A 17710-nucleotide genomic window follows, 5' to 3' on the forward strand; every position below is an offset into this window, starting at 1 on the left:
ATTTCAAACAGCAATTTAAACTATTTCCGCAAGAAGCGAGACTCTCGAGCTAATCTCAAATCGAATGCTCAAACTTTCATCACTGTCAGTAAAAGCTGAATTCACACTGAAAACTATTCATGCTCATGAACAAATACATTGTTAAGGAAATGTTTGCACTCATCCACAATTGCAGATGCACCTTGTCAAAACCAGCATTAACCGTATATTTTCCAGTTTTAAAAATTCCACTCATTCAGTATTTAATTAAATAAAAGACAGATGAGGATATGCTGAGATGGGCTCCTAAATAGGAGTAGACTTTATGGAGTATTTCAGTTGTACATTTTGCACACTGCAGAGAATGTTTTATGACTTCACTCTTTCATCCTCCAGGTATTTTTCAAACACTCCACCCCATTCCCTGGTTTTTCATTGCAGAAAGCTGAAAGCCCGGGTTGCAATCCTAACTACGGAATCCAAACCTTTGCCATCGCATACCAAGAGACCAGCCACCTGCCCTTGATCTCTGCCTCGCAAACATTTTTTTGGGATGAACGTTGGTTTGAACATCCTAGAAAAAGGGACCATAGCCATGGCCCATAGGGCTAAGATGGACTCCTTCCTCCCCCTTCTGTATTTGCTCAGTTTTATTTTCCTCTCTTAAATTAAACCACTGTATCTCACTCGGCATGGTAAGGCATCAGTTCTTCTGCACAGCCCTCGCTCTTCCACTGGATAAAGAAAGGGGAGAAAATCCCGTTCACTGGATGACGTGAGATTGTACTTTTTTTGCAGCAAAAGATGCTGCTAAGCTCACTTAGACTCAAACACACACGCACAGAGCACATCACTCTGGCTCCCAGCCTTCGGTCTCAAGTGTGCTGTCAGCAGAAGAAATAAAATTCATTATTGCTACCTGATTTATTAAGCTGCAAAACCAGTGTTATAAAATGCTTGTTAATGCGCATTTTACCAATGCAAAGGTTAATGTTAGAGACAGGAAAAAAAGGCCGTCAAGTCTGAAAGCATTTCGAGGTGTAGCTCTTTCAATGAGGTCAGAGACGCAGGCCAGTGAGGAAAACAAAGATCCTCTTTATCTTGCATTATATGTTATGTTGTTTTTCTTCTGAAGATGTATAATTTGAACAAGAAACCTCCTGTGTGTACACAAACCCTAAATTTCATTTGAAGCACACCATCAGTATATTCTTTTAATGGAAATGGCCTTGTATCCTCCCCTCTGCTACAGTAGAAATGCAAAGAATTGACGGATCAATATCAATTAGCACGGGGCTGTTGTGTTTGCTGTGAGAGGCTGCCAAAGTGGACAGAAAACCGCCACAGCAATGAGATCGATGGCATCGCCCTGATTTCACTAAGGTGATCAGGTTCAACGGGAGCAACGCACCCACTGAATTAAAACACACAGTCTCTTATGAACACTTTGCTGAATGCAGAGGATTGAACTGGCAAAACACAAAGGTATCCAGCTGAGAATATGCTGTTCCACAGCCTGAAGTACAAGCTCTAATAAGCTTTTTTGGGGGATAAGTCCATTATTGTCTAGTTTTCGAATGACCAAGATGTGCAACAGTGCGCCTTTAAGTAGCAGACATACTATTTGAAGCGATTTTAGGGGACAGGCAAGGACATTCTCATGCAATATTTTTGGCCGATAAAGGCCAATTACTTTTGTGAGAAGCTGTGACATTAGCGAAGCAGCCCCAGAGAAGGCTCAGAAAATGCCAGCAGAGTGAGAGGGAAGGGTCCCGCTGGGACTCCAACATGCCAGCATGATTGAGGGCATGTGAAGGGATTTTCATCCGCTAATATTTGCAACTTGCAATAGAGTCGTTCCCCTGCCGGGCTTGGACGGGCCACAGCAGTCCAGCGCTGACTTCTTCAAAGTATTTTAAATGAAACGGCTACTTTCTGAGCTCCTGAACAAAACACTTCCCCAAGTACGGGATTTCTGATATCGTCCCCCGATACTTACACCCCTGGGCATCCAGACCCCAACATTACGGTGGGAACGGAGGGTACGAGGGCAGCAAAGCATGAAAAACGAGCCACCTCCATCGCCTTGTGCCATATGCTCACATAAGATTGGTATTCGATGGCCTCAGATTTGCAAAGAACAAAGTCATTTCAACTTGACAAACACACATCAAATACATTGCAGGGCATAACTATTTTTAATGTCTAAAGCGAAATTTTAGCTTTTCCTCTCCTTTTTTCCCTTTGCTAAACACATCAGACTCTCACTCGTTTTTCAATTTGCCTGATATCCAATATACTTTAAATTCACCATGAAACTTTTCTATCTCCAAAAGCATGAACATTAAATTTGAAACCGGCAAACCCAATAATAAATTGGAAAATTGGTTTAGTGCTGAAGTTTAATAGTGTGATGTACATGTACTCTGTATTAGAAACTTCAGTTGACTCTATTTGGTGGATTATATTTTAGTTCATGGAGGTCCATAAGTGAACCTGAGAACTTAATTAGTTTATTTTTTGTTAGATTACACTGCCAAGATTTTTAGCTCAGCTTCTGTCTGACGCTTTGCATGAAAGAGAAGCTACGTAAACCATTCAGAGCAACCGGATTCCTGTAGTTTTGTGCAGAAAAGTGCAGACATGGTGTCTAAAATGAAGCACGGTAATAGTGAAGTTGCACAGAAACTAAAACAGCTAATAAAAGCGCTACAACTAGAACCACTTAAATAGGTCTGGCTATGCAGTTGAGTTTTTTAAGTTGTGAAAAGAATGTACAAGTTTCTAAAGAAAGAACACCATGTTTTAGAGCAATAATGGATCAGTTTCTCAAACTTTCAGTTTCCAGTATAACAATCTGAAGAGTTTGACAGAGACAGTGATTTTCTTTGTTGTTGGGAAAAGAATATTTTGTTCTTAATTAGACGCATTTTTCAAGCAGTTTATCTTCAAACTCTCCTGAAAAGGATCACATATTCTTTACTGTACTTAATATCCTCACTTTCCATCTCAATTCTCAGACTGGTTCAAGACACACTGACCTTTTCATGGTGTTTCTCTCTAAAACAGATGACAAGAGTGTCTGGCCATTGTTAGTGAGCCCCTGTCATAACCTATTATCTTTTAAAGTAGCTGTCAGATTTTGCTCCCATGAGCTCTCTGTCATCAGCCATAACGTGTTTGTGTGATCCCGCTGATCTTCCCAAATTAAAGCTAAGGACGTGAAGACATGAACGTTTCTGTCAGGATTACGAGAGAAGCAAAAAAAGGAAAACCAAACACCCCACAATTGCCATCAAGCACAACGTAGGACACGCTCATATATCTGAACTGGCAGACAGGTATTGCTAAAATCGGTTCTAAACCCAAGGATCATGTCACGGCTTTGCGCTCTCATCCCCCTACAATGAGAGTTTCCTTTTTGTTTGGTAAAAAGAAGTAGAACATATTAATAAAATGCAACACAGCACTACTAGAACAGGGAAAACAGAAAAAAAGGGTGATCTTTCTACTACACTGTCATCACCTACTAACTCGCTCCATAATATTTCAATGGCAAACTGTGTTTCACTATCTGCTGTAGAAATAACTTCATAACTTTTATAATGACATGCTAAAGTGGGCTTATTTCTTCACTACAAAAAAAAAAAAAAGTATGAGGAGAATATTACCATAAAACATCGATTCCAAAGGCAAAATCACATATATTTTCTTCAAGTCAGGCTGTTAGTGACATATGAGGCAAATTAAAAATGCACGTTGGAACATATGTATCATTCCTTCAGCTTCAGTTTGAGGAAAACAAGGACTATCTTTCCCCCCCACATCAGAAATGCTGCACCAAAAATATTACACGAGGTATTTCACTCTTTTTCTCATCTTTCATTCATAAAGTGTAAATTCCATTATGGGGAAGGCAGGAGAAACAGCAGCAAGACTTGGATTTGGTGGGAAAAGGATTACCCAAGTGGATGCTTTAATTGCTACACAAAATACTCCTGAGGGATAAAATTAAACCCTATGCATTGCTGTTACAAGAAGAGGGAAATGACCCCCACGTGAGCTATAGAAAATGTCAGGGAGCTCTAACAGGAAGGACAAAAGAAAACGTAAGGAAACGGAGGCTCCAAGAAATCCAGCTCACGAGCACCCCAACGAAAAAACAAGTGCATCTAAGGCAGAGCTGCCGCTTTGGAAGTTACGACTTCTCAAAGGAACATGTCAGAGACAAACAGGTAAATCAGCAAGAAAATAGCTTTGGAAACCTCACTGTTGCCTACAACCTAAAGAAGTGTTCCCTTTCCCTCCAGATCCCTGCTGTACTTCGGTTTTTCCCTCCCCGTCCTGCTCTTGGTTTGAACAAAGGACATCCCTGCTGCTGTCCACATTTCTGAAAAGAACTTGTCACTCCTGATTTTTGAAGACATGTATAGATTAACCTATTCCTCCTGCTGGAATGACTCGTTTCTCCTTGTCTCTCATGCCGGCACAGAAGGATGACTGCGCTAGTAGGATGCTCATGATCAGAAAAGCACAGTCGCTCCTGTGAGGCCTCACACGTTCACAACACCGCGTATGCTGTTCTGTGCCAAACGGCGCCTTTTTGAAGAGGGCACCGAATTCGAGAGATTTCAAATGTGAAATGATCCCCGTAATCTCAGTGCCACTGCCCAGGATTCCCCATTTCCTATTTCACCATGCGAATAACTGTCTGAGCAGCAGTAAAACGGAGAACTGGGAAAAGCCTCCTGGAATAACACTGAATAACTCCTGATATCCTCCATAATTTTGGCTTGTGAAATCCTATGATACATAGTTATTTACTTGGATGATATCTGTCTACAGTGTTGATGGATTTAACTAGCGGAAGACACTACATCGCATCTTCTACTGAGCGAGCGAGAGGTCCACATGTCACAAAATCTCCCTTTGTAACCAGAATACACTTTCACAGCAGAGTGTCATTGCTAGTAGAGAAATAAAATGCCACACTACATTGACATCAAGCAATATCATCAAATTTTCAACTTCACACATTTCCTTATAAATTGCAACCAAACTTCAGATTACCAGTGGATGTATATTTCCGAACAGGTTGGGGACCTATAATGCAATACTAACAGAAGCTAGAAGTTTCCAGTATTTTCCTTTTTCTGCTATGAAATGGCTGAACACCTGTTTAATGTGCCCACAGGCAATAATTAGAAACCAATGACGCTGCTTTCGGTTAACATTTCATTTCCTGCTACAGCAGCACATTGCTATTAGCAATGACCTTCTGGTTGCAGAGGATGTGGTATTTATTAATTAACAAAACAAGAAAAAGTTCCCAAGTCCCTTTGAACTTCTACTTTTTGAAAATGAGAACGTACTAATAAAGAGGACAGGCTTGCTAAAAAAAACCCTCTTCATATTCATCTGAGGTTCACTTCACATCTGGTCTGCACTGTTCCATAGCGCTACTAATTATGATCTGTTAATTAAGAAATGAAAGTGCTGCCATTACTTGTTTGGAAGAAATGGAAACTTCTGAATCAATTACTTGCTATGGAGTTCAATCAAGAGGTGATCTGGGTGGAGCCATCAGGACAAGAGAAATAATAGCCTGGGAGAGGAGCACCACAAACAGCTAACTTGATTTTCCCTAGGAAGTGATTTATTGCCAGAGACGTGGCTGTTTCAGCAGCACCAAGCAGAATGAGATCAAAGTCAGTATGAAAAACCTTAATAAAACATACGAAGGGCCACAGGCTGTTTTGGGCAGTGACGCAGAATGCTGCAGTGATGCCAGCACCCCTTCTTCATCACCATGCCATGCCCAGCACCCCCAGGCTGTCACTGTGCCTGGAGAGACGCAGTGGAAGTGGCAGCTCAGGCCGTGTCCCTGCACAGCTGACAACCACCCCACGTGTCACGTTCACTCGTGCCTCCCTCTGCTGTCAGTGCTTCAGAGGAGCGGCAAAATCCGACCGAGTGCCAGCCGCCCGCAGGGAGAGCGGCGAGAAGAGCATCACGCCGCGGTGTCCTTCCCTGGCTGGCAGCTAAAGGTCGAGTGGGCTCAGAGGTGGACTAGACATCTAGAATTAAATGTCTGCATGTTACAATCCTTTGATTCTTTTTGATGCCTCTTCACTCTTTGCGTTTTTGTGGAACAAGCAAACAGTGCTTGGTTTGGTAGACACTTGATTTAGCATGCACTGCTGTTGTCTGCTCTCTTAAAGTCATATTTCATATCTGTGACAAGGACAGACAAGGATCCACATTGCTAACGCAGTTAAACTCTGTGGCTCCAGAGTGCAGGATGACCTGCAGAGCCAGCTCAAGTTGGGGAAGTCAGACAGGCCCGCAGCTAAGGATGCACCAGAGAGATGTGTGGGAGCTGCAGTGTATCTGTGTCCCCAGAAGACGGTCACATTAAAGGAGTGTTGGGCATGGATCATCTGTTTAATCTCTCTATCAATGATCTGGATGAGGGGATCAAGTGCACCCCCAGTCAGTTTGCAGATGACACCACATTGGGTGGGAGTGTTGATCTGCTGGAGGGTGGGATGGCCATACTGAGAGGTCTGGACCAGCTGGATCGATGGGCTGAGGCCAGTTGTCAGAGGTTCAACAAGGCCAAGTGCTGGGTCCTGCACTTGGGTCACAACAACCCCATGAACGCTGCAGGCTCGGGGAAGAGCGGCTGGAAAGTGCCTGGGGGGTGATGGTGACAGCAGCTGAACATGAGCCAGTGTGTGCCCAGGTGGCCAAAAAGGCCACCAGCATCCTGGCTTCTGTCAGGAATAGCGTGGCCACCAGGACCAGGGAAGTGATTGTGCCACTGTACTCGGCACTGGTGAGGCCAAACCTCGAATCCTGGGATCAGTTTTGGGCCCCTCACTATAGGAAAGACGCTGAGGGACTAGAGAGAGTGCAGAGGAGGGAATGGAGCTGGTAAGGGGCTGAAGCACAAGTCTGATGTGGAGCAGCTGAGAGAATGGGGGCTGTTTAGACTGGAGAACAAGAGCTGAGGTGAGACCTTTCTGCTCGCTGCAACTGCCCAAAAGGAGGTTGGAGCATGGAGGGCACTGGTCTCTTCTCCCAAGTAGCAAGTGACAGGACAAGAGGAAACAGCGTCAGGTTGTGCCAGGGGAGGTTTAGATTGGATATTAGGAAAAAATTCTTCAAGGAAAGGGCTGTCAGGCATTGGAACAGGCTGCCCAGGGCAGGGGTGGAGTCACCATCCCTGGAGGGGTTTAAAAGGCGTTTAGACGAGGTTCTTAGGGACATGGGTTAGTGCTAGAGTTAGGTTAGGTTATGGTTGGACTCGATCATCCTGAGGGTCTCTTCCAACCAAAATGACGCGATGCTATGCGATGCTACTCAGATTAATTCCATGAATGGCCTGCATGCTGCTGGATGAGGCCATACAGACCTGCTGGCTGACGCTGCTCTGCCCCCGACACGGTGTGACTGTGGGAGGTGGAACATCCCAAAGCACATGCACCAGAACAGGTGACTGGTTGCAGCTGATGCCTTTCTGATGTGCTTTAGCTGTCATTTATCTCAGTCATTAAGAAAAAGCTATATATTGTCACCAACTTGTCAAAAAGCAACCGCTCCAAGTTGTGTTTTATGGTTCTCAGAGCTCTTAGCTTCCCTTTGCTCTTTAATATGTATGGCGCAGCAGCACTTAGACGTCTCCAGTTTAATTTACAATCCAAACAAAGAAGGTGGGGGAGAAAAAAGAGACTAATTAATTTGCCCCAAATTATGGAATAATACAGAGGGAGAGGCAGTGAATAAAATGCTAATCTCTGATGCTCGTCTCCTCCTGTGGAAGTCACTTTAAGACGCGGTTAATAATCAATCAAAGCCTCCCTGGGTAGGGACAGGGCTCCAGGCAGAGCCGCCGCCGTGCTGCTGAGCTCCTGGCAGGGCAGAGCTGCGCTTTTATCTCCCTGCCCGCCCAACGCGGCTCTGCCTGTTTGATCGGGCCATCTGCTCCCCTCTCTCCTGTTTTTTGGATTTATTTCCGATTTGTAACACCCGCTGCAACTGCACAGGCAGCTTTAGAAAAGTGTTCAACTGTGACCTTTTTCTAAATATACAGAAATGAAGTTTGTAAAACAGCTAGGAAAAAATGCTGGGATCATCCAAATTCTGGTAATTGTGCAAGCGAAGATCTATACCGAACCACTCTAACGCCACTTATTCTCAACCCTTCAGTAAGACCTGTATCCACAGCCAACAGTTTATCACTTTGCAAGCAGCACCATTACTCTGACATTGACCCTAAAGTTATACTATATGTCAACTGCCAAATAAAGTTATATGAAACCTGCCAGTTTTAGGTTGCATCACTGTCGAGAAAGCAAACTCGAAGTGTAGTTTGCAGAGTGTGACAATCCCTGAAACCCTTCAGACTCAAACCCAGCCCTGCTCCAAAACTTCTGAGAGAGTCTCAGAGCAGAATCTGAAAGTTTTGAGGCGACTTTAATTTAATTTCTGACATGGAAGAAAGTAGGTGACTGCCTCTGTTTTTTTACAACAGTGTGCATCAAAGAATTTCCTGAGAATGGAGTAGCAGTATTTCTTTGGAAAGAGAAATGAGGCTGTTCAGTCTCGTAATCACCATATTTTCATATCTTTCTCCTAAACACAGCCACATATTTTTGTTCCTCACAGCTACACAAATAGGACCTGGTCATTTTTTTTTCTGGAAAGTAGTAACACAGAAGGTAAACGTTACAGAAAGGCTTTCAATATTATTCAGAAATTGCATGCGTTCACATGAGATCTGAAATTACAAAAGCAAATGGAAACATTTTTATTTAGAAGTCTAGCCTGTAGCCTTTTGCTACATTACCTAAACTACGCTTCATACGTTTGAAGATATCTAATAAAATACAGGCAACAGTGGGAATAATCTCCCTCAAGAAAATAACTTCAGCAAAGGATTATCACTTGCACTATCATTAAAGGCAAAGGTTATAATTTTGCACTGTTCTTTCAGATTGCATATTTCTGTTTTAACATTCAATGTAAAATTTGCACAGTATTTTGCCATTTTTCATTTACTTTAAGGTATTCCCTAATACCCTAATGATGAGGAAAAACACAATGCACATCCCCATTTTTCATCTAAACCCCTTAAAATAGCTGAGCAAGTCTTCTCATCAGCGGTTACTGAAGCCAATAAAATAGCATCCAATTTCTGATTTCCTGCAGTACTTAGTTTTTTAAATATATGTAAAAAAACGATTATATTCTGATACTGATTATGTCGCTACATTTGAATCAGAGCACATAGCACAGGCAAGGCTGCAACTTCTTGGTATCGAGAGGCTGTGTGCATCGATCCCATTATTTCCTATTACTATGCAGATGTCAGAAACCATTTGTGAACACATTCTCTGTAAGAAAATTTAACAAACTAATCAGCCTGAGCATCACTTGTGGTTTCACTTTATTTCAAGAAAATTGGGTTGGTTTTATTAAATTGTCAGAGAGTAAACTTGATCAAATCACAAGTCTGTAGTAATAATAACTATTATCTGCACTGGGAATGTCAAAGCGGTCAAATCTGAATTCTCTCCTGTCCCACATGAACGGTGTACAGGATCAAAACACAGACTAGAGGAAACTTAACCTAGAACCCCTGTGATCCCAGCTACAGCTTCAATGCACAACATTTTTGTTTACTGAGGTGACTGCCATTTTCAACAGCTTCTGAGGGGATATTATGGGACAAACCTCTCCTCACTGTCATTGTCACCTACAGCCCAGATCTTTTCAGTTGGAGCTAACCTGTTAGGATGGTAAAACTGCAGCAGTGTCTGCTCTGATTAGGGAATGTCTGGCTGCCAAGGAACTTGCGTCTAAAAGGAAGAAGCGACTCTCAAGTGTTTTGCCACCCTCACTTTGTCAAATGGGAGGTGCTGCCTGTAATTCCACACAGTCATGCTTCTGGTGGACCTGAGCGATGACTGCTCCCTCCTCAGAGCACCATCCAATCCTATTTCCTAAAGCAGACTTCACATCAGAAAATATTTTATCAGCTCTAACTACACAAGGTTTTTGGTGCTTGGCTTCAAACTGTATTTTTGTCTTACTTCCTTCTGTGAGCCAAAGTGAACAGCAAAAGGTACAGAAGTTGAGGTATATGCCAAAGAAGCACTTCCACACTGACAAGAGAGTATTTTCATAGCCCACATATCTCAGACGAACCTTTAGACAGGAACTTATTTCAGCTTAAAAACTAACGACTGTAATGCAAATGAATAAATGCTTTACCTGTATTCATCCTGGGTAAACCGTGGAATCACTGACGGCTGCAAAACAGCAATTTCTACAGTCGTGGTGTTGGACTTCACAGGATCCCCATCATCATACGCAATGACCACTAGCTATAAACAAAACCGAAAATCACTCTCTTAGTATAGGCAAGAACATCTTTTATGTTGACATGCAACAATACTTCTTGTACTTTCAGGGTCTAACAAGTCGGATGAGATTTTCTTTCACTGCAAATCATACATTGGATAAGATGAGCAGAGGAAAAAAGGTGACAGCCATCTACAGGATGAACCAGCTGCTAGAAAATTTACAGAAACACGGGAAACTGGAATCAAATACAACAGTCTTCTACAAATACCTCTCCAAAAGACACTACCAGCTTCAAGTACATTTTTCAGGGGATTCCATCCACATCTAACCACACGCTGTCCTTACTCAGAACTCCAGAATCAATTTCAACTTCTTTAAGGTTATATAGTACAGTTCTATACTTACGCAATAGAAATATTTTAATTGAAAAACCACCTGTAACTCCCAATAAAACAAACAGAATAAGAGCCAGGTAAGAATTCGGTGTTGCTGACTTTAATATTTAAAACTGAGATCTGATATAAAAAAAAATTACCATTACCTCTCCTCCAGAAAATCCTCTTAGAAAAAAGAAAGATCTTTGCTATGCCAAAACATGGACAAGGTCAGAAGACCTTCTTGAAGGGTTGGCCCATTATAAATCATCTGCTTTTCTGATCTTTACTCACATCTATTTGTTTATTTAATGTGCACCCTTCTGCTGGCACAAAAAAAATGCCCATTTTCAGGTTTCAAATGAAGGCAAGCTATCTGCTAGCAAAAGGATGAGAGACCAGCCCGCTGCAGATGAACTCATGGGCAGCTTTCCAGTATCCTCTCTCTCTAAATCTGTCCGTATTTCAGGAGGTCACTAGATGGAGCAGGTCAGCACCTCATTCTAGCAAAGGGTTTCCAACTCATTTCTGTGAGCCCAAGCTATTCTCCGAATAACTTCTTGTCAGCAAAGAGACAGCTACAACAAAAAAAGGCTTTTTTCCAGCCAGTATATTAGGGAACTCATCAGTGCAAGATGTCATAGTGGCAGAAAGTATGAGTATGTTAAACATTGACTGGAAAAATTCACAGAAGATTCATTGACAGATACAAGCCCCATGATCTAGATGGAAATACCAACTCAAGGTCTCCACTGATTTCTGGAGTTTTTTTCTGTGCCTCTTCCCCATAGCATCCGTATTTTCTGAAAAGTAATGCTCTGCTACATTTACCATGGGTCTGCCCAAACACAGACCAGTCATCAGAAATGCAGCTCCATGCCCACGTGCGCATCACCTGCGTGTTACGTATCACAGCTTCGGAAAACAGCCACACAAAATAATTACTGAGAAATAAAAAGAAAAAGTGCAGCAACAAAAAAGCAACACTCTGGTGATGCTACACAAGATATTTCTCTTCCCCTTTGAGTTTTATTATGTTAGTTAAAAATTGAAAAGAACTCAAACTAGCAATGTCCCAAGTTCCTGTGTCAGCCACAGCATAACACTGCTCAAGCGTCAGATGGTGGACCGCTTTATTCCTTATAAACAAAAAGTATGCAAATAAACCTCTCTTTAATCCCCCTTTCACAGAATCACAGAATCGACTGGGTTGGAAAAGACCTCAGAGATCATCCAGTCCAACCCTTGGTCCAGCTCCAGTCCATTGACTAGATCATGGCACTAAGTGCCATGTCCAATCTCAGCTTAAAAACCTCCAGGGCCGGTGAGTCCAGCACCTCCCTGGGCAGCCATTCCAATGCCTGACCACTCTCTCTGCACAGAATTGCTTTCTCATCTCCAGCCTCAATTTCCCCTGGCAGAGTTGAAGCCCATGGCCCCTTGTCCTATTGCTGACTGCCTGGGAGAAGAGACCAATCCCCACCTGGCTAGAACTGCCCTTCAGGTAGTTCTAGAGAGTGCTGAGCTCACCTCTAAGCCTCCTCTTCTCCAGACTAAACAAGCCCAGCTCCCTCAGCCTCTCCCCATAGGGCTTGTGCTCAAGTCCCTTCACCAGTCTTGTTTTGAAACTAAATAAGTGAAAGAAGAAGCAAAACGCACCTTAATGACCATACAGAGGGCTGGCAGCTTTCAAGTAGGGAAACTACATATAAACCATAAACCCCCATAGATTGTAGATACTTTTTTTTTTTTTTTTTGCTTACTGACATGCTTCAGTTTTCATTTTTAACTGCTCCCTCCACTCGTGGATTCAAGGGGGGAGATCTGCCCCAAGGATTTTGATTAAAATCATAACTTACTGCACACTAACTACACTTGAGACTCTTCAGGAACAGTAATGACACAACAGTAATTTAAGTGTCCTTAAAGCCAATGTTTTTACGTTACAGTACTTGTGAGCAGGAGGTCCCAAACTATCCCACCACACAGTAACATTCTTCACAAGATATCTTGCTATTCCTACACAGTTCTCACAAAATTGCTACGCCAACAGCCCTGTTGAGATCAGTAAGGGAACTTCCAAAAAGTGAGGTTTCCTTCAGCTGCCTCCCTGTCTCTTCTGCCTTTCCTAACAGTAGCGATCATATCTATTCATGCCATTTCTGAAATCAGAAAGGCACAAAACATGTGCCAACAAGAAATTAAGGAAACAAAGAAATAAAATAAAAATTTGCAATAAAAAGCAACAAAGAAAAACATGAAATTGAAAGGAATTCCATCAAGAGCAGGCAACGTTTATTGACAATACACGTACCTTAAACACCGTACTTGGCTCTTCATTCAGGTTTACTCGGGTTACTACGCGTCCTGAGTTTTCTTCCACATCGAAAATGCTGGCACTGTAAGGAAACTGGACGACGTCTACTTTGTATCGGACTCGACTTGCTGGTGTGCCCTGGAAGGCAAAACCAAACCAACTTGCTTAATTTTTGGGGTTTTACACACCTCATAAAGTTAGTAAAGGATTAAAACACAGCACTGGTAACCAGATCATCACAAACAGAACTTGCTGTCTGTCCTCCTCATAACTGGCTTTGTTTCTGAGCATCCCTCCTGCCTCCTCCCAAAACACCTTACAGTGTCATCTGAGAGGTTCAGCAAGAAAAACAACCACAGCTTTGGAAAGGAGAGAGCTGGAAAACCCTTCTACTCAAATACAGACAGAAGCAGTGCTCCGTTTGATAACTACTGACATTTTTAAATACGAGAAGATGGGCACGGCTTAAGGTTGCTTAATGTGCCTTTCAAAATATTTTAACGAGTTATGAAAACTCCTTTGAAGTTCCAAGAAACTTCACAGTACTCTAAACACTCCAACGCTTATTCAGCTTGTCCTGGAAGTTCCAGTGTCCTGTTGCTGAACACAGGAAGATGTGTGATGGATTTTCTGAAAAGTCACGCTATAGTTCTGCACACAGGACAGCCTATGTGACAATTCTTCTAAAGGAAATGTAATGAGAACAGCACTGACTTGCCTCGGTAAACCCACCTTGCTGCCTAAATCCACTTCTTTACATACAAACTTTACTCCTCTCCAAAGCACAACACCAGAAAACAAACAGGAGAATGTATTTGTCTGATCAGTAGGGACAGAACACGCAGTAGGGACAGAACACGCAGTTTTGCAAATGGATTTTAAGCAGCCCTGTGATGAAGCTCCATGCTATTCAAACCCTACTTCAGTGACAAGGAATGAGCGCAAGATGGCTCGTGGATGTGCCACACATTCTCTGCATGCGCATGCACCCAAAAATACCAAATTGAAAGGGGAATCAGAGGAGGCATTGCCAGAGGGTATAATAGATGAATTTTTCAGATCAGTAACTCAGCATTTTCTAATAAAAAGGTTATTTACCCAATTTAGCTGTTTTAACACTAACTGCCTGAAGTGAAGCCAGTGCTAACAAAAACTATGTACTGAACAACTGTAAGAAAAAGGGGCATCAAAGAAGTGGTTTAAGCAAAGAAATGAGGTTTTTTTGCACACCGATGTCTGAATATTCTTCAGCAGACCAAAGTCTGTGTTATCTGGATATGCAGGCACTTGGGATGTTTCACAAAACTCAAACTGGCTTATTCGCTAAATATATTTGGGAGTAGATTCAGAGAAACCCTCAGAAACTCAGGTCCTACCATCAACATGATTTCCGTTTCTTAAAGCCTCTGAGTCTAGACCTCAGATTAAGTTTTGACCTTTGCATTGTATTTAAACAGACAAAATATCACAGCCCACAGTTTCATTGATGGCAAATCGGTGGTTTTCACCTATATTCAATAATGCGATACAAAGCAGCTTTGCTGTTATTGAGAATATATTCAATGTCCTATGTTAGCTACTAACTACAAAGAAACAGGAAATTTACTTCTGGAAACAGCAACAGTTGCAAAAGCGGTTTAACCTCACTAAATAATATCAACATTTTGTACACAACACACTAGTGCACAGAAACGCTCGCTCAAAATCCTTGGTTTAAACTAAAAGCTCTACTGGAATGGATTTAGCCTAAGTATTTTCCACCATGATGGCTCACGTGGGGGCAAGATTTTGCCACAGTCACTTCTGGTGAGTGGTAGGACCGGCCAACCAACAAACCCAACTTCAATGTCAGACAGGTGACCCTTAGGGAAGAACATCTGTTTGAATCAAAAACTACAGGTCAGACTTGGATTGACGGTGTCCATTTTATGGCTGCTAAAATGGCAAAAAAAACAGAGAAAGGACAAGGCAGTTGGGGCACCTCAAGTCAGCAATGATTCAGAACTGGGCCTGCCAGATGTGGTTGGGTGTTGGTCAAGCAGTACACGCAAGATCGTGTTAAAAGTACTTTATGGCACCATGCACACTAAAAGTGCAAATCCCTGAAAAGATGAGAAATTGCGGAGATCACAGCAAAACAGAGGTGATTATGCAACTTCCCTCCTGGCATTCTCTGATTCAGTCATTTTTCTTCAACATGATAATTAAGAGGAAATTACCTGCTGAAATCCACTCGGTTTGGTTTCAGAGTAATGGGCTTCACATTTGCTGGGAAGACTACAAGCTATCATCATCATTAAACCTGCGCACGCTAGGTAATTTGTTATTAAATAAACAAAAATCTCATCAGGCTATTGTGACTATCGAGTACACTTTTCTCCTGTCATTTCTGAAAATAACAAAACAGGGATTTATTTCTTTATTTACTCGATTTTGGCACCAACATAATTAGAAAAAGCTCTGGAGAGATTTCCCAGGGAAATCTATTTAGAAGCAAGTTTGAGTTATCTCAAATATTAATCATCTTTCACCTCTGTTCTAAATTAATTTAGATGCATTCCTATGTCTATAGCAAAACTCAAATATAGCAGATAATATTTTCAAATAAACTAGAGAGCAAGGATTGCACTTGACAGGAACCATTCTCTCAAACCAAAGCTTCCCTGAGAGTTCAAGACTAATAAGGAACTTAGATCTAAAGCTCATCCATCTTCAATTAATTCTTTATTATTGCTGCATAATTACGTAAGTTTCCCTTTCCTCTAGGGAGACGAGATTCATTTGTGACACAGCTGACAGGTCCGGAAATGTTCCCAATGTCATTTAACTGTCGAGACAGGTTGTGGAGACACCGGAATGCAATAAAGTCAGGAAAAAAGGCGAAACGTGGAACACAACAATAACTACTTTGGTACGTTTTCATGCGTTTTGCTGAAAGCAATTCAAAAGGCAGGTAGGAATCGTTACTCCCACTATCCAAATAGGTAACAGAGGTACAAAACCAGGATGATCTGGCCTGGGAAAGAGCAGGAAAAAATGTATTTCACTTCAATTTGCAGTTTGCTCCTGAAAATCCCAGATACGCATCTGGTAAATGAGCTGGATTTTATGCCTAAATACAAGTATGGAATAGCAGCATAATGAATACATTTATTTACCAAATCCCTTTGTACTCAGTACCACATTCTGACTGAAGTCAGAAAACTTCTGAGGGTATTATAGATAAAATATGAAACTGGTAAGGAGTTGAACAAATTACCTCCATCTTTAGATTTCACCGCAAATCTGAATGACTTGCATTGGGAAGAGTTCACCAAGACAAATCTTGTAAAGTTAGTTCTAGGAAAAAAGTTGGAAAGTGATGCTAAAACCAAATTTTACAGGTGGCTGCACATGTTCTTTATAACGTGCTCAGAGTACAGTAACAGATACAGATGGGGCAGAGCACAGAGTACGCAAATGATTTTGGTGGATCTTATACCAGCTATGGGTTGCTGAACTTGCATATTCATTTATATAAAGTCTAAAATTTTGAGTATTTTATTCTTTAGTATGTAACTTAACAGGAGGGCATGAACTTCCGAGTTAATAAATGTGGAAATTCTGAATTATTAACTATAATAAGCTGAACACAAAAAGAACATGACTTTTAAAGCCATGAGATAAAATTACTTGAAGAACTCATTGAATTTGCAGGATGTTTTCCATATGCAAATCTCCAGCAGACACTATGAAATCCAATAGCAATAGTTTTTAAAAGATCAAGCCCTGGACTGTCTGAAAATGCTTTTATCTCCAATCAAAGATCTGTGAAATTTCTAATTAAATATCTGTTGGCATCTTACTTTTAGTGAGTGCCTGTAAAACAATAAGGGCAATTAGTCCCAATTTGACAAAAGGGCTGCATTGAACAAAAACCTTACAAGGCGTTATGAGACTGGATAAACCATTAAATTGGATGTTCTGGAGCTCTGGAAGCCGGCTGCTCATTAAAATTAGTGTTCTGCATCTGTTTCTATTGACATTTCAAATCTGAATATGCAGGGAGATTGCCCACGGAAGAAATATTCCAGCTTTTACACACACAAAAAGGAAAAGCAAACACCCCAGGTTACATCAATCCTGGAAATATTCACCTTCTGACAAAGAAAGCAAACAAACTAAGCACCTATCAAACAGTTCCTGTTGCTCTCCTTTCAAAACATTTGGAGGGTTAAGAGCTTAGACAACACAGTCATAACCATCTGGCATCTTTCATCACCAACCCACTTCAATAAAGCATAAGCTGGTCATCAAGATGAAAACTCTTCTGTTCTCGAGGACAATTTTGGGTGTCACAGGAAATAATCAAGGTTTAAAGCTCAAAACCTTCCTGGTCTCGAGACTAATCCAAAGCTTTAAGACAAACCATTGCTCTGCTGTAGATTTGTGTCTGATGATTCCACAGAGCCACAAGAGTCCTTTTGCTTTCCTTTCTCTTGCTCCTGAAGTGATTGTCACCGTCATTTTAATTCAGATTACACAGTAGTTTCTGTAGGAAACAAAGATACCATGCCTCCAAATTTCTTTGGTGACAAAGGATCATCTGTTTGCCCAAAGCCATCCTCCTGACACTCCCCCTTTACATATTGATAACCATGAATGAGGTCACCCCTCAATCTCCTCTTGT

General features: G+C 41.7%; 1 protein-coding gene across 1 annotated transcript in view; it reads right to left on the reverse strand.

The window, feature by feature from the left end:
• PCDH15 (protocadherin related 15) overlaps positions 1-17710 on the reverse strand; it is a gene marked incomplete at its 5' end in the record, with an annotated part of 282792 nt that overhangs the window by 68141 nt on the left and 196941 nt on the right. Inside the window, 2 exons of the mRNA XM_082054177.1 lie at positions 10258-10370; positions 13039-13179. Of these exons, the coding sequence (XP_081910303.1) occupies positions 10258-10370; positions 13039-13179 (254 nt within the window). The remainder of the gene's footprint in view (positions 1-10257; positions 10371-13038; positions 13180-17710) is intronic.

Source organism: Streptopelia decaocto (genome assembly GCF_964273445.1).
Source record: "Streptopelia decaocto genome assembly, chromosome: 5".
Classification (NCBI taxonomy): domain Eukaryota; kingdom Metazoa; phylum Chordata; class Aves; order Columbiformes; family Columbidae; genus Streptopelia; species Streptopelia decaocto.